This window comes from Balaenoptera borealis, assembly GCF_965194805.1.
Source record: "Balaenoptera borealis genome assembly, chromosome: 8".
Taxonomy (NCBI): domain Eukaryota; kingdom Metazoa; phylum Chordata; class Mammalia; order Artiodactyla; family Balaenopteridae; genus Balaenoptera; species Balaenoptera borealis.
Window position 1 is genome coordinate 98,508,700 of NC_138865.1, and position 16,349 is coordinate 98,525,048.

Genomic DNA, 16,349 nt, shown 5'->3' on the forward strand with positions numbered 1-16,349 from the left:
GAAATCTGGAGTTAGGGAAAGCAGATCTGTGTCCCAGAAACACTTAAAGACTTCTGCAGTCTTTTCATAGTCCAATTATTATACCCCCAAACCTCCCTGGCCCCTCTGTTAAATTATTCTTAGGAAATGATGTAATAAAATTAATCACTATATGTAGCTTTCAATACATTCCTAATGTTATGACTCTGGAATTCAATTCCTTTGACAAGTTTGCCTTTTTGAGGGCTAAATTTCAGCACCCTAGTTTCACTGACATCCAGATTCCTAATCCTATATGCCAGGTTATATAGGAGATTATACTTAGAATTTAGGATTTAATATTTGAACCAGCATGTTTGATGGCCCCTATATTTGAAACAACAAGTTTGTTTCTATGTAGGCTATTTAGAACTCAGAATATATTTCCCCTAGGGGAGAAGAAAACATTGTACACTGGTTAGGTTACCAGGGTGGCCCACAGATGCTTACTTACTTGTAGAAACCACTACCAATAGCAATGTTTCTTTGAAAAATATATCCAGAAGTTCTCTGGAGATGGCAGCCCAAGTTGGGCATTCCTCTCATTCTGAGATCTGGTGGGAACTCCCCTAGCTGGGGCAGGAGTTCCAGAACAGCTGGGCTAGTAGAGATAGAAGGGCCAGGAGATTCAGGGAGCCATTTATTTTTTTAAAGGAAACATTTATTTAAACCATCCACACACACACACACCCCCCACAGAGTAGATATTCACACACATGTACACAAAATACAGATTATGATAAAACAAAACACTCAGGTGCCCACTTAGCTTAAGAAGACAGCTTTGAGGTATATGTGTACTTCTCCATTTTTTGTTTCCCTTATTATTACCATGACTTATTGCTTCTGACCAGCTATTCTTTCACCAGTTTAACTGCAGAATAGAAGAGCCTCAACTTTTTCCCTTTTTTCTATCCCATCGTTTATATTTGTTCATTTAACATTGCCCTTTTGAAATTTTCTAATCCTGTTTACTACAGAAGAAATAGGAGACGGTAAAAGACAGAAAATAAATACAAGGAATCTATAAAGAGGCATGGACACACACACACACACACAGGCTGCCTCTTAGGTTCATTAGAAAATAAACAGAGATGGACCAATGATCTCTTTGGCTCCTCCTTGTATAGTCACATCATCTGCATCTTCTTCCTTAGTCTAGTATAAAGCAACTTATAAAGCATTTAAGAAAGTTAAGAATACCCTAGAGGTTTTTAGGTTTTATTTTATTTAGAATCTTACAATCCCATCTTATTCTTTTAAATTTAGTTGTGTTTTCGTTATTTTTATTTTTACTTTTACAAATTATTATTATCAAAGTGTTTAATGAAGACCGAAAGGGAATTGCCTGAAAAGGTACAGAAACCATCTTAATAATGTAACCAAGCTTGCCATCTAGTGGGCACTATTTTGCAATGCAGTCAAGATGCATCAGCTTCAATTGTGTAAAGCTAAATAAAGCATTTCAAGTCTCTAAATATAAACAGAATGGCTTATTTTCATCAAGAAAATTAAGAAAGTTATTAGTTTGCATAAAATTGTTCCAACATGACCTTGTGAATTAGACCCAAGATATGAAGAATAAAAAGACCTCTGACTTCAGATTATGGCTTCTTATTAATCATAAGATCTGTTACGTATTCCCTCAATCCCTCAAATCTAACACAAATAACCAAACTATGGGCTACATCTAGACTGCTACTCAGAATAACAATTCTGAACAGTCAACATTTAATATCCTAACTTTTTTTTTGTCATGTCAATCATTGGAGGTTGTGGGGGTAGCAATAGGCAACAAGAGCATAATTTGAATTCTGAATAAAAACATTCTCAAGTGTACAAAGGTTTTCTACTTACCATTGGCTTTGGAAGTGAAAGGTAGCCATACTTCTCTCCTACAAATAACATATATAACTTAAAACAAATTTTCTACTATTCACATTTAATTTTTAAAATATTATTAAATAAACAGAAATGTTAGCACATTAGTTTTGATAATTTAGTCTATTAATTACATGTGACTGAGAAATAAAATTGTAATTTGGTTGGAGAACATGAAAAAAATATATTTGGTACAGACTTTGATGTACAGAATTGTTTTTGAAGCACTGTCTTCACAGGGGTATTATAAGTTTAATACTCCCTAAATCCTTTGTTTAATACTCCCTAAATCAACATGACACTTGTGCCATCTTTACTTCTGAGTTTACACCTCCAGATAAATTAAGTCCAGAATTAAGTTCAAAGGCCCTCTCAGCTTATGAGGATAGCAAAATGATTTCTCATGACAACCTAACTGCTGTCCATTTTCAATATCCAGAGCTTTTCTGCATCTCTACAAAATAAAGCCAATCCCCCAAGGACAGGAAAGCCTCATTATTTCACTGAAGATGTGCAATATTATTCCTTATTAGAAGTTCTTATAATTAGCTTTTTTGGTTCTGAAAGGGGCTTTATGTGGCATGATCCATCAGAAAAAAATTCATGTCCCCAGACCCACTGAAAATGAATCCCTAACCGCTAAAGGCTAGGCAGATTATTAACTAACCTCAGGAGTAGGACTGGGGTATTTTAGAATTTGGATTAGACCAAACCCAGCTGTTATCCTCAAACTCTCCCTTACCTCTACATTCAATTAATCATCAAATCATACTAATATTACTTGTAAAATTCTTAAATCAGTCCTCTTATCTTCATTTCCACTATCATGGCCCCGTCATCTCTTGTCTGGATGCATCACTCCCTTGTTCCCGACTCATACATCCCCCGAGTAAGCTCATATTTATCCACAAGCACGTTCCTCTTCCTGTTCGCCCCATTGCAGTGAACAGCACCCCACGCGTCCAGTCTGCCGAGCAATAAGATAGGTGCAGAGCTGTGGAGCCTGGTACATCCCTATAAACTGAAGCTTCCTCAGATTAACTTCGAGATGGTTCAAATATAACAAAGGAAATTCAGCTTCCTTAAATAAGGGATAGAATCTGCAGGCTATGAGAGAAAGCTTCTTTTCGACGTTTATTTGTCTAAGATAATCTCAACTTCTAAATGTTGCTACATACTTATCACTAAGGAAAGGTGGAGTCTTTTTGATCTAGGTCCCTTCTAATACAAAGGCCATGGCCTCCCTGAACTGGCTGAAGCCAGAAAGGGAGGAAGACAAATATTGATTTTTGAGTTCTTGAAACAATCCCAGGAGGCTCTATTATGAAATCTACGGGTCTCTGGGTAAGGGGACAATAACCTAGCTCTCAGACGGACGTCAAATACCCAAACACTAAAGCCTCCTTTTCATTGCTTAGCATGTTGTTTGCTACTTAATTGTTTGGCTAACTGATACTTGCAAACGTATCTAAGTTTCCTAGTCAGGAGAGTCAAGATATGCAGAGCAGAACTAAAGTGGCTAAAATAGAGCAAAGGCTTTCCAGTAATAGTTATAATATGAGTTATACCAGTAGCAAAGAGAAACCAGAATCTGAAGAATACACTCTGTCCTTTGCAGTGGGCAGGTGCGAGGCAACAGGCAGCCTTGTCATAATAACCATACAGAACAGGAAGAGCAGCACGGTGCCACTGGACTCAGTTCAGTCAACAACGGCTAACTCAGAGTTGGGCTTCTTGACAGAAAAGCTATTCTTATGAGTTTCATGATAACAGTCAGGAAAAAAAAAAAAGGCAGTAAAAGAAATTAAGCAACTCTATCTCAATTAACCCCACATAAGTAAGGATGCCTCTGAACAGCAAGATACTACCAGTTAAACAATGGGTGTCGCATTGATCAAAGGCAGCAGTGTCCCACCTAAAGAGGAACTTCAGTTCAGCACTTAGGAAGTTAAGATAACCCTGATTTGGGGGGGACAGGTTACCCAAACCTAAAGAAGAGATCATTTACATAATATCCAGTTTGAAAGTAAAAGAAACCACAGTGACCACGTAGGCCAAAAATAAGTATAGGATTTTCCTGTTTCAACTCTGGTCTATCTGTAGGGGACGCTAGTCTAGTGCTCAGAAAGACCAGGAAGCTTCTTCTCTTCATTTCTTAAACAAGTCTTATGGCAAAGTCATCATTCTTCTTTAAATATGGATCAATTATATCAATTTACCTTTTAATATATAAAACTTGCCTCACATAAAAACCCATGCAGTGGGGCTTCCCTGGTGGTGCAGTGGTTAAGAATCTGCCTGCCAATGCAGGGGAGATGGGTTTGATCCCTGGTCCACGAAGATCCCACATGTCGCGGAGCAACTAAGCCTGGGCGCCACAACTACTGAGCCGGCACTCTAAAGCCCGCGAGCCACAACTACTGAGCCCATGTGTAGCAACTACTGAGCCGGCACTCTAAAGCCCGCGAGCCACAACTACTGAGCCTGTGTGCCACAACTACTGAAGCATGCGCCCCTAGAGCCCATGCTCCACAACAAGAGAAGCCACGGCAATGAGAAGCCCGCGCACCGCAATGAAGAGTGGCCCCCGCTCGCCGCAACTAGAGAAAACCCGCACACAGCAATGAAGACCCAACACAGCCAAAAATAAATAAATAAATTTATATAAAAAAAAAAAACACCATGCAGCTGTAAGTACTTTATCAAAGCATCAAAATGATATGCCATTCTGACTAGCTATCACAGAAATCTTTAAATGCAGAAGCATGGTAAGCATTTATTACACATTACAAATTATGTAATATCTACAAAGTCTACCATTCCCTGATTTTTAAGCAAATCAGCAATTACCCTAAATGGGCATTTTTTAAAAAATGAAATGTTTAGATGTTCATATTCAGTAAAAATAAATATGTAATTTGATGTTATTATGACTTTAAATGACATTTTAATTTAAAAAAACAAGCATGCTTGACACTAACAGAAGCCATTAGAAAGGAAATACATAAAAACACATAAACATAGATAACTGGATACACAGTACAATGGGAAATAAACAAAACTCCAAGTTGATGTTAAAATAAAGAGTAAAAATTATGCCTTCTGTACATTGTATGGTGCTATTCTACATGTTGTAGAAATACCAATGAACTTACCCACCAAAGGAAATATTCCAAGATTACGTAGTCATCAAGGAAAGAGATTCCATCCAAGTGGAAGGAAAGCAATTCGAAAATCAAATAACTACATTCATTTCATTATGAAGTTAGTAGAATTATATCAGAGAATTATTGTATTACAGAAGAGCATTTGTACTAAAACTAAAAAACAATTTATAAGAAATATAAAAATGACAATTTCAATAAGAAAACTAGATTGTTAATATTAATTCAAAGGAATCTACTATACTGTTGTACAACAAATTTTACTGCTTTGATACTAAAATGAAGGACAAATAATATTTTTATAATTTTTTGTGGAAGATACTTTACTATAAAAATAACCCAGTTGGGTTATAACAAGTTATTCATTTTGCATCTGAGGTTTGACATTAAAAAACTAATAGTTACATTAAAATACTAACATATTTCAATATATGGACAGTTTCTCACCTCGTCTTCCTTCAAACACATCATTGATTTCTCTCAGCAGTGTTAACATGTCACTAATTTGGGATTCCCAGGCTTCACAGAATACATCTAGATTTTCTTTAGCAATTTTACTAGATGGATGCAATGTCAAAGTTTCAGCAGCAGAAATTATCTAAAGAAACAATATACACAGGTGTGAGTTTCAAAATCTTACCTCTCAGAATCATATTGGAAACCAAACTTAAGCCTGTACTGTTCAAATCACTCAATGACACAACTACAAAGCATATTCCACATATAAGCCCCATGTTGGGCAGTATGGACATACAAAACTTACTGTTTCTTATAATCTTATCTATAGATAAATAGTAGGCATTATTATACATAAGCCTTTATTCAGGGAGCAATTATCTTTATTCAAGGAAAGTTCTGTTTCAACAAAGTTATTTCCATAGCATAATTCAGTTATACTCAAGAGTACAAAGAGTGTACTGTATACTGCAGAAGAAGAGATGGTGTAGTAGTGGTAGTATTAGTAATAGTGGTAGTAATGGTGGCAGTAGTGGTGGTAGCAGTAGTCGTAGTGATGATAGTAGTAGTGATGGTAGTAGCAGCATTGGTATTAGTACTGGTACTGGTAGTAGTAGTGGTAGTTGTAGAGGTAGCAGAATCGGTATTAGTACTGGTAGCGGTAGTAGTAGTAGTGGTGGTGGTAGTAGTGGTAGTAGTAGTAACATACGCATACACCTATGAGGACATGGTAGATATAACCTTAAGGTACTGTGATAGGTGCTTGATATACATTAGTATTAATCCTGAAAAACACACAAACAAAATACTATCCTTCTCAATAAGCACTGTTCCCATTTTACAGCTGGAGAAACTGAGACTCAAAGATACCAAGTAACTAATATATGACTCCTCATTCATCTGCTATATGCCTGGCACTGTACCCATGTTCCAGGTGCTGGGGAAACAGCTGTGAATGAAACAAATAAATGTTCCTCTCTTCATGGGGCTGATATTATAATGTGGGGAGACAGGTGATTAAAAACATGTAAGTAAATTATGAAATATCTTAGAAGATGATGAACGATATGTACAAAAACAAAGGGTAAGGAGGATGGAGGGTGTTAGGCAGTCACAGTATTTTAAGTTAGGTGGTCACTTGCAAAGGTGGCATGTAAGCAAAGAACTGAGGAAGGTGAGGGAGTCACAGGGAAACCTAGGGAAAGTCGTTTGGGAATGAGGTGGGAACATTTCTGATACATTTTAACAACAGCCAGTAGGTCAGTGTGACTGGACTGACATGAAAAAAAAGGAAGGTCACCAACGGCCACGTGATGGAGAAACACGCACAGTAGAGATGGACTTTACTCTGAGTGAGATAGGAAGTCACTGAAGAGGTTTCAGAAACTGATATGTAATGGAAAAGAATATGAGAAAGAAAAAAAAAAAAATATATATATATATATATATATAAAACTGAATCACTTTGCTGTACACTAGAAACTAACACAACATTGTAAATCAACTATACTTCAATTTAAAAAAAAAGAAAAGAAACTGCTATGGTCAGAGTCAGGCTGCCTTCGAGGGAATTAGACCTAGGCGCTCCTCCTGGGTGAGCACAGTCCCACAGGCACAGGCTTGACAAGCAGGTGGCAGCTTTCAGAGTAGAGCAAGGTTCCCCATCGTCAGGGAAGGTGGGCACAGGGCTCGCCATGGACTTCAAGCTAGATGCAGCAGTGCTGCCTTCTCAACCAGGAGCCACTGTACAGTGTGGAAACCGTTCCACTGTGCCCTGGATATGCTGTAACGTTGTAAAGGAAATATAAAAATGACATTGCTAAAGCAGAGCCATCCAGAAGTAATATAAATTCTCCTAGAGGCATGCTCTGTTTTCTTAAATTATCCCTTTGTGAGACAGATAGCCAAGACTAGGAATAAAAGCTGAGGCTATGGGAATAGAAAAAGCTTCTCAAGTTACAGAAATTGACAGCAGGCTCTATCTATCACCATCCTGGAAAGGAAAATATACTTTTCCTAATATCGCTGCTGCAATGAAAACAGTAAGCAGAGAATTACAACCAAATAGCAAGCAGGGCCTGAGGATAACAAGAGCTGATTGTATATGGCAGGAGGGTCAAACTTTAGCTCTACTGAAATACATTTATAGCCAAGGCAAGTAGTATGACTCCCAAATGGACAAGTAAATATTGAAGCCTTGGTTTCTCCCAATAAACAGAGATCCTCTGGTTATAATAAAATGCTCAGCCGATGGTCACTGCTGAGGGTCACTCAGATAGTTCCTGTTTCCATGAGAAGCTTTTGATACTGTTCTCCACGGGGAGCATAAACATCCTTCCAGCATCCAACTTGGGTCTGCTAGAGGGCACACACCACCTATGTCTCTAAGTTGCTTTTGCTGTTCTCAACTATAAATCCAGGGGCTCGACATCTACCATCCAATAATGCAATAAGGAGTAAGTCCTTTTGGCTACCATGATGAATGAAACAAATACACCTGGTAAATTGTATTTTAGAGCTTAGACCTAAAAGGGAGAGGAACTTCTGTCCCTCCCTTTTTCCCTTAATTTGACAGAGACAGTATTAAATGCGATATCAATTGTTAAAATGCTTTTGAAAATTATAAAAACGAAGTAATATTATAGAGAATTCATAAAAAAATAACTCACAATTCTCCCTAACAAGCAGAACTTTCATTTCTGCACATTCTTATAGTCATTTTCTTATATATGTATATTTTATATAGTAGCAATTATAGCATATAAACAAATCTGTATCCTGCTTTTGTCACCTAACATTTTAATGAAATATTTTTAGATGTTGCTAATTCTAGTTATCAAAATTATTACTATAACATCATAATATATTATTTGCCTAACTTAAGATTGTTATTTTGCTTCCAATTGAATCTTATTATAAGCAATGTAACAAGTATTGTTTTTATTTTTCTTTTAATCTCCTTATGTCCTTAGGAATTATTGGGTCAAAACATGTGAGTATTTTTGTGGCTTATCACATAATGATAACTTAGTTTTCAAACATGTTATAACGACCTGTATTGTAAACGGCTTCAATTAAATATATATAAACTAGGGCATCAATTAAATGGGCCAATCTCTAATTTGGCAGATGACCAGATAATCCAATGGAATGTTCTGGCACACTACCAACAAAAATTCCATTACCTTCATTTCTCTCAGTAGATTTGGCCCGTAGTTATGCAGAACCATTTGTGTCTTCCTTGTGCACAATTTGTTATGACACTCAGATAAAACATAATATGGAAGGAACGATCTGCTGTTGATCATACCTGCTGGCCAGTCACCTGAAATGTCTCCTCTGCATGTATACAGGTTATTTCAAGAGGTTCTGTCCCAGACACATGTCTCAACAATCGACAGGTCTACAAAAAACCATTTCTATAGTTCAACTTTCTCATTCTTCACAATACATAGCATCATTTTATAATTAACAAAGAAAATAAAACATTAAAACCTATAAAAATAAATTTGTACATTAATAAGATTATTATAATATTGCGTTGGTTACCAACGGATTCTCTAGGAGCAAAGCAGGAACAAATACGGGCTTATTAGCATATACCCTACTGTTTCTACTTCCTATCTGATCATGGCAAGGTGGTCACAGAATATTAGAACCAAGAGGAATCCTGAAAGGACCTTGTAGTACTCACATATTATATGTATGAAGAAACGTGGCTCAGAGAAGGACTTATCCAAGGTCTCTCAGCTAAACTATGTCAGTTACCACAAGCTACACATTCTTTCTGCCAACAAATAACACTTCTCCCTGTCAATTAACACACCTTTTTCTGGAGATAACACTGGATTAGGCAAGACTGATATAATGAGTAAAGAGCCTGTATCAATGAAAATGTTTGAAAATAATTTTTCAATAATTTCTTGAGGCTTAAAACAGAAAATTAGGGAAAAAATTTTTTTTCACTTTTTAAAAAGATTTGCTGCAGGATTCCTATAATTAGCAAGTTTGCCTGCAGTCATAATACTTGATTTATAAAAAAAACAGCATCAGATCTATTTTAAAAAGGAGATGTATCTACAGTCATTTTAAGAATGCTCCCTAGTAGTTTTCAGATGTAAACAAATAAAGGAGAGGAAGCTAGCTTAGTTAGTCTCAAAGTTCCTTCTAACCATTAGTATGTGAGATTCAGTGAGCAGGGGACATTAGATAATATGAACACAGCTAGATGGTTCATATCTGTGCATTAATATACATGTTGGCTGGGACGTAACTCATATATACAAGGGGATATATTCTTCACGTGTACATGGGTTAAGTATACATTTCTTTACCAGCAGATGTCTGACATTCTCAATAGGTAGAAGGCTTACAGTATCAATCAATAATTGGAATTATAACAAAAGGGGCAGGTAAAGCACCAGTAACACATAACAAAGATTTGGGCAGAACAGGAGAGATTCCGAGAAGGAATACTGTGCTGACTGTCTTCTCTTTGTCCCTCCATATCCACCCTTTTTCCTTCTTGGGAGACTGACCTATGTGGTCTACAGCTGTGTTTGGCCAATGGGAAGCCCCAGCAATACAGCAGCAGGGATGAGGAGGGTAAGGGCCTTTATTCTCATGCTCTTTCCCTGCAGGTTGCCGTCGGCTGTCTCTGTGTCTAGTCCTAAAACCACGACTACTCAAGGCTCTCTGAAGGACTCTGTGCTCTTCCAGTTTCCAGGAACCACTCACTGCCCCTGTTAATTTGGTTGTAGGAGTAGTACCAGCTCTGCTGTCACTGACCCCAGTTCCTGTACTCTCATGGTTTCCCCACATCCTATCCATGCAATTGCAAATGGCTCCTTTATTAAACCCTCTTAAGATTAACCTAATTTGAATGTGCCATCTCTTTCCTGCTGAGACGCAAAAGATTCAAATACAAACAAGGTCATACGATGTATCTCCATTGCTCCACTCCAAGATCTTATCTCTTTGATGGAATAAGGAAGAAGGTTAAGAAGGGCATTTGTGGGTTCTAGCATTTTTATTGTTTTGTTTTAGAGGACAAACTGTTGTAAGAACAGAACAGATAAACATGATATTTTTAAAATTCCAAAGGCAAGAGAGAAAACGCTCCTATGAGTAAACCAAAAACTGTATTTGTGTTAATATTACCTGATGATAGTACAGCTTTCATTAAACTACAGTTTCTTTAACAAGCAACCTATTGCTCACCTCAACAAGCCGCTCCTTCTGTTCAGACAGTTTGCAGGCATATTCAGCCAAACCTTCTAAATTTCCTTCTACTCCAGTAAGTTTTAATGCTTTGAGAACCACATGATCAGCGTGGTATTTTACCAGATCTGCTGCCAGCTGAGCTGCTGTACTATGAAGCTGCAGATGTGGGGAGTGAAGGGTAATGAAAAAAAGACAACAAACAATAAGGTTTTGTGACCGAAAACCTCATGAGTACTCTAAAAACTAAAGAGTAGCAACCTCAGATCAGTCCCACTTGATTTGCTGAGGGGAAAGTGTAAAGTTTCCTGTGGTAATAGAACTGCATAGCCCTGGGGAGCTTGCAACTTCTCCCACAGGCAGGAGGGATATTGACATCTTTGAGTCCCCTGGTGCTGGCGGTAATCCTGTTTGCAGAAGATGAACTGGTCATCGTGGCAGAGTAGCCTGATCCTCTTCTCATCCTGTTATCAACCAGCTCGTTCCCACACAGCTTCTCTCTTACTCACAAAATGCTTCTGCTATTCTTCAAGTTAGTGAGAAATAGAATAGTATGAAGAGAATGGTATTCTGCATATTAAGAGGAAAATCAAACGGCAGTTCATGATCATCAATAAGTTTTTAAACAGACATTTGAAAAAGTATCATTGTGAGATGCAGTCAAATATATATGCAACAAATTTTATTAAATACCTACGTTATGGCAGGAACTGAACTGAAGGCTGGACATACATGACAAGTAGGACACAACCCCTTCCCTCGGGGGCTCACAGTTTATCTATATTGCTATCCACAGCTTTACTGTCTAACTCTTGGGTCACAGGAGAAATGATGGATAAAAGGATAATGAAAACCTCAAGGTTTTATTTAACTTTAGGTGGAATGGATTTTAAGCACTGCTCACTCTCACTGAACATCTTTGCGTACTATTAACTCCATAATCTTTTCTTCTCCTTATCCTGCCTTTTTAAAAAAATGTTATGACAGGTTATTTTGGGGTTCACCAGAAAGAGATCATTTTTAATAACACTGTCCTAAGGAAAATCTGATTTTTAATTAAGCCTATTTGAATGAAGTGATTCTTTTTTTCCTGGAAGTAATCCAATGTCCATTCAAATTGCAGGACTTTGTACAAAATTAACAATAGGGTAGTCCACATTCATGAAATCAAGTGAGAATAATTACAGTCAGAAACAAAGACATTAAAATGCATTTTCCTTTGGAAATTAAATGCACGTAAGAATTCAAAAGATTTTGTTTAACCATCAGGGTCATAGAAAATAGCTAATGCCAGCCTTTTATTTTACAGACTATGAAACAGGTCCCTAGAGACTGAGTGACTTGTTCAAGGTCACGTAAATCTTACAAATGGTTCTGGAGACAACTTATAAACTCCAAGGGAAGAAGGGTGAATAAACATGAAGTTCCTGCTCTGTGCAAGGTACTGAAAGTAGCTTTATAGACATTATCTCCCTTAATCCTTATAAAAATTCTTCTAGGTTGATGTTATTATACCCATTTCAGAGGTAAGGAAAATGAAGCTTATGGAAAGCCACTCAGTCTATCACCAAAAGATTTTATGTTCAACTGATAGTCACAGTCTTAACAATAGTTTAGTTAAAATTGAATAGGCTGGAAAAAATGAGTAGTAGGCTTTTTTTAAACCATAGAAGACCATATCCTTCTAATGTTCAATAGGATGTTAAAATGAAGGTTTCAACAGAGGTCAATGAAACATCAGATAATTTATATATGAAACTCCCCCAAACCAATTCATTGTCTTGAGCCCTTGACTCTCTTAAAAAATATAAAAGAACAAAGAAATTAGAGATAAGTGCGAAGAAAGGTGTTTGTGAGGAGGGTCTTTCTGGTGCTCGCTGTGAGTCCCCCTCCAGGCACACCCCAAAACGGAGGGAGCAACGTGGCACAGAAGTTACAAAGTAAGGGGCTGGTCAGGGGAGGCACCAGGAGAGCCTCTGAAGAGCACACTCAAGTATTCACGACAGAGAAAGTCAGCTTTAAACACCTTCGAGCCCAGTGCATCTCATAAGGGCACCAGTCACTAAGAACTCCCCACTTCCTCTCTTCTTTCCCTGTGCCACAACCTGGCAAAGATCTGGAACAGAAGCTAGATAAGAGGGGATGAAGGGCCTGAAAAAGAGACAAGAGACCACACCTCCCCCAAAAGCCCTAGGCGGGCTAGAGGAGTGGGAAACAGGAGCAAAGTCCTACAATTGAATGAATCAAAATACTGATTAATATATTGGAACGAACATTCTCATTTTTGAACTGAGTTTGTGCTTTATGACCTAAAGCAGGGATTGGTGAACATTTTCTGTAGAGGGCCAGAGAGTAAATATTTTAGGCTTTTCAGGCCACATAGTCGCAACTACCCAACTCAAATGGGCAGAACTGTGTCCTCCCCAAAAACTTTATTTATAAAAACAGCCTGGCTGTAGTTCACAAAGCCCTGACTTTAAGTGACTTTCAATTACCTAAGAGTGACCAAATAAGTCATTAGATGATAAAGTTTTCATCCAGGGAACAGGGAAATCTTCACAGCCAAAAGAACATTTTAAAATATCAACTTTATTAAGGTATAATTTATACACAACAAAATGTACCAAGGGGTACAGTTCGATGAGGTTTGACAAACATTTACACCCAAGTAACTACCACCATAATCAATATTTACGACACTTCCATTACCACAAAAAGTCCTCCCATGCCCCTCTGTAGTAAGTATCCCCCCTACTTTTGACCCCAGGCAGTCACTGACCTGGTTTCTGTCACTATAAATCAGTTTGGCCTTTTTAAGAATTTTTTCTAAATAGAATTACACACACACACTTTTGTGTCTGACTTCTTTCACTCAGTGTAACGTTTAAGCAATTCATCCATGTTATTACCCATATCGATAGTGTTCCTTTTTATTGCTGAATAGCATTTGATATAGTTATACCAAAATTCATTTATTGATTCCCCTGTTGATGGATATTTATTTATTTATTTATTTGACCGTACCGCGCCACTTGCAGGATCTCAGTTCCCCAACCAGGGATTGAATCCACACTCTTGGCAGTGAAAGCGTGAAGTCCTAACCACTGGACCACCAGGGAATTCCCTGGAAATTGTTTCCAGTTTCGGGCTGTTATAAACATTTGTGTACAAGCTTTGAGAATGATGGCACTGGGCTTCCCTGGTGGCGCAGTGGTTGAGAATCTGCCTGCCAATGCAGGGGACACGGGTTCGAGCCCCGGTCTGGGAAGATCCCACATGCCGCGGAGCAACTAGGCCCGTGAGCCACAACTACTGAGCCTGCGCGTCTGGAGCTTGTGCTCCGCAACAAGAGAGGCCGCGATAGTGAGAGGCCTGCGCACCACGATGAAGAGTGGCCCCCGCTTGCCGCAACTAGAGAAAGCCCTTGCACAGAAACGAAGACCCAACAAAGCCAAAAATAAATGAATAAATAAATAAATAATAATTAAAAAAATAAAGAGAATGATGGCACTAATAAAACAGTGGCTTCAAAATAACTAGGTCAAAGGAAAACTTTATAAACATTTTCTGGGCACAGGAACATACTAATGCTAAGGCATTTTATATATACCATACAACGTGACAGCTTGCAAAGAATTAAAAGAGGCTAGATTTCAAACTATACTTACTTCTTTCTTAAGTTCATTGAGGCTGTGGCTGATTTTCAATATAGTGAGTTCCAGTTCTTCATCGATGCTCTTTGTTTTCTTGCTTTGCTAAAAAGTTTTAAAAGTACATGTGAAGAGTTATCTTTTTCATCTTGTAATTCCAATTTTACTCAAACTACAAATATAATAAATTTTTAATATCTGTGAACTATAAGAAAAGTAGATTTTTAAAATTCACCTGTTTATGGTTAGAGTGGAAAAGAGAATTTTAGTTATTTAGTTACATTTTTCTACTCTAAACAGGTGAATTTTTTAAATCTAATTTTCTTTAATAAATTTATCATGTCTAAAACTAATCTGTTTTATCTTCTGCCTGGAATTCTCATCTCTTCATTCTTAACCTAGATAAAAATTAAAACCCTATTCATCTTCAAGTCCTTACATAAATGTCTCTTTCTCAGAAAGGCCTTCTTAGATCACACAATTTAGATTAGACCCTCTTCTTACCCTCTCTAACCTTTTCTCTAAGTAATCATCCTAGTTTGCAATTACATATGTACTTTTGATTTCTGTTGTTGTTGTTGTTTAAAGTCTATTTTCCTCACTAGGCCTTGGTAAGCTCTGTGACGGCTGGGATCACATTTATTTTGCTCACCACTGAATGCACAATACCTGGCACAGCAAATGGAAGGTAGCAGGTATTCAATTCTTTGAATGAATAAATCAGTTAAATGTCAATTTCTTCATGAAGCTTCTTTATTTCTCTCGATAAATACAAATTCAACCTCCTTCAAACCCTCTCAACATATGATCTGTACTTTCTCTTAGGACACTTACAAAGTTTTTTGTACTCATCTCATACCTTCCCACATTTTTCTACATTGCAAAATTCTTGCAGGCAAAGATTTTATCTTATTCATCTTTAGATTTTTGGTGCCTGGCATATAAAAGGCACTCAGTGACAACTGCTGAAAAAAGTGAATGAATGAACAATACATCTGACATGCAGAATCAGAGATCCAAGTGCTTGTGAAACATGTGAAAGGTGTTAACTGCAAATTTAAGTATTGATAGAACTGGATTCCCAACACACAGAGCGTTTCCTCACAGAAACTCTTTATATTGCATGTTGGGCTTAAAATTTAATTCTGAAGCAATCTACACTTCAGATTAGATATCACATAGACAATTCAAACTAAACACAAAATACTGCTTTTATCCCTGACACCATTCTACCGTAGTTATGTTTCCCTGTTAATATGAGCATTTGCAATATTGTGATGCCAAGAAAATATGAGGGAAATCTGTGATTTATACTACTCTTCATTCATAAATCAATCTCTTCACAAGGAAGCAGACTGCTGGACCCTCTCAGGCACATTCGCCCTTCTTCATCTTTACTGCCTAAGCTTTTGTCCACGATTTCCAGATTTGTTCTATCCATGCTGTATGCTGTAAACCATGTTAAATACTTTTTTGACATACCCTAGGCCTAAGAAATAAATAAATGGTGCCAGAGACATGTCTCAGGGCTCTACCTTTCAAATCTGTAATCCACGTTCTAGAAGAGATTGGGTGCACACCTCCTGTGTTGTACCACTTCTGTCAGTGCTTGCCACTCTTGCCCAAATAACTCCCACGTTTGAAGCGCACCAGCAGCCTGTTTAAGGCTCTTAAAGTGGCTGCCCGCCAGTCTGAGACCAGGAATCTGGGCGAGGGTGAAAAATCTTTCACCTGCCAGCTGGATCTACCCTGGTCTTCATTGCTTCTAAACCTCAATAAGTTTTCTAAATCCTTGTGTCTGTAAATCAGCTGTCCTCAGAGTTAAGAACTGTGCACATCTGAATGGCTCCAGCAGTTAAGACTCGGGTCCCAAGAACCTCTAGGCTTGGTTGAACCTCTGCTCTTCACTCTGAAGAAGCATTTTGGGGAGGAATTTTCCAGAGGTGAGGCTGGTGGAAGA

At 37.7% G+C, this 16,349-nt stretch overlaps 1 protein-coding gene across 1 annotated transcript in view; it reads right to left on the minus strand.

The window, feature by feature from the left end:
* The window catches only part of CTNNAL1 (catenin alpha like 1), a 60,504-nt gene that overhangs the window by 9,483 nt on the left and 34,672 nt on the right, over nt 1-16,349 (minus strand). The window contains exons 8-12 of the mRNA XM_082403966.1: nt 14,408-14,494; nt 10,740-10,898; nt 8,830-8,922; nt 5,511-5,661; nt 1,876-1,913 (exon numbers count right to left, since the gene is read on the minus strand). Coding sequence (XP_082260092.1) covers nt 1,876-1,913; nt 5,511-5,661; nt 8,830-8,922; nt 10,740-10,898; nt 14,408-14,494 — 528 coding nt within the window. The remainder of the gene's footprint in view (nt 1-1,875; nt 1,914-5,510; nt 5,662-8,829; nt 8,923-10,739; nt 10,899-14,407; nt 14,495-16,349) is intronic.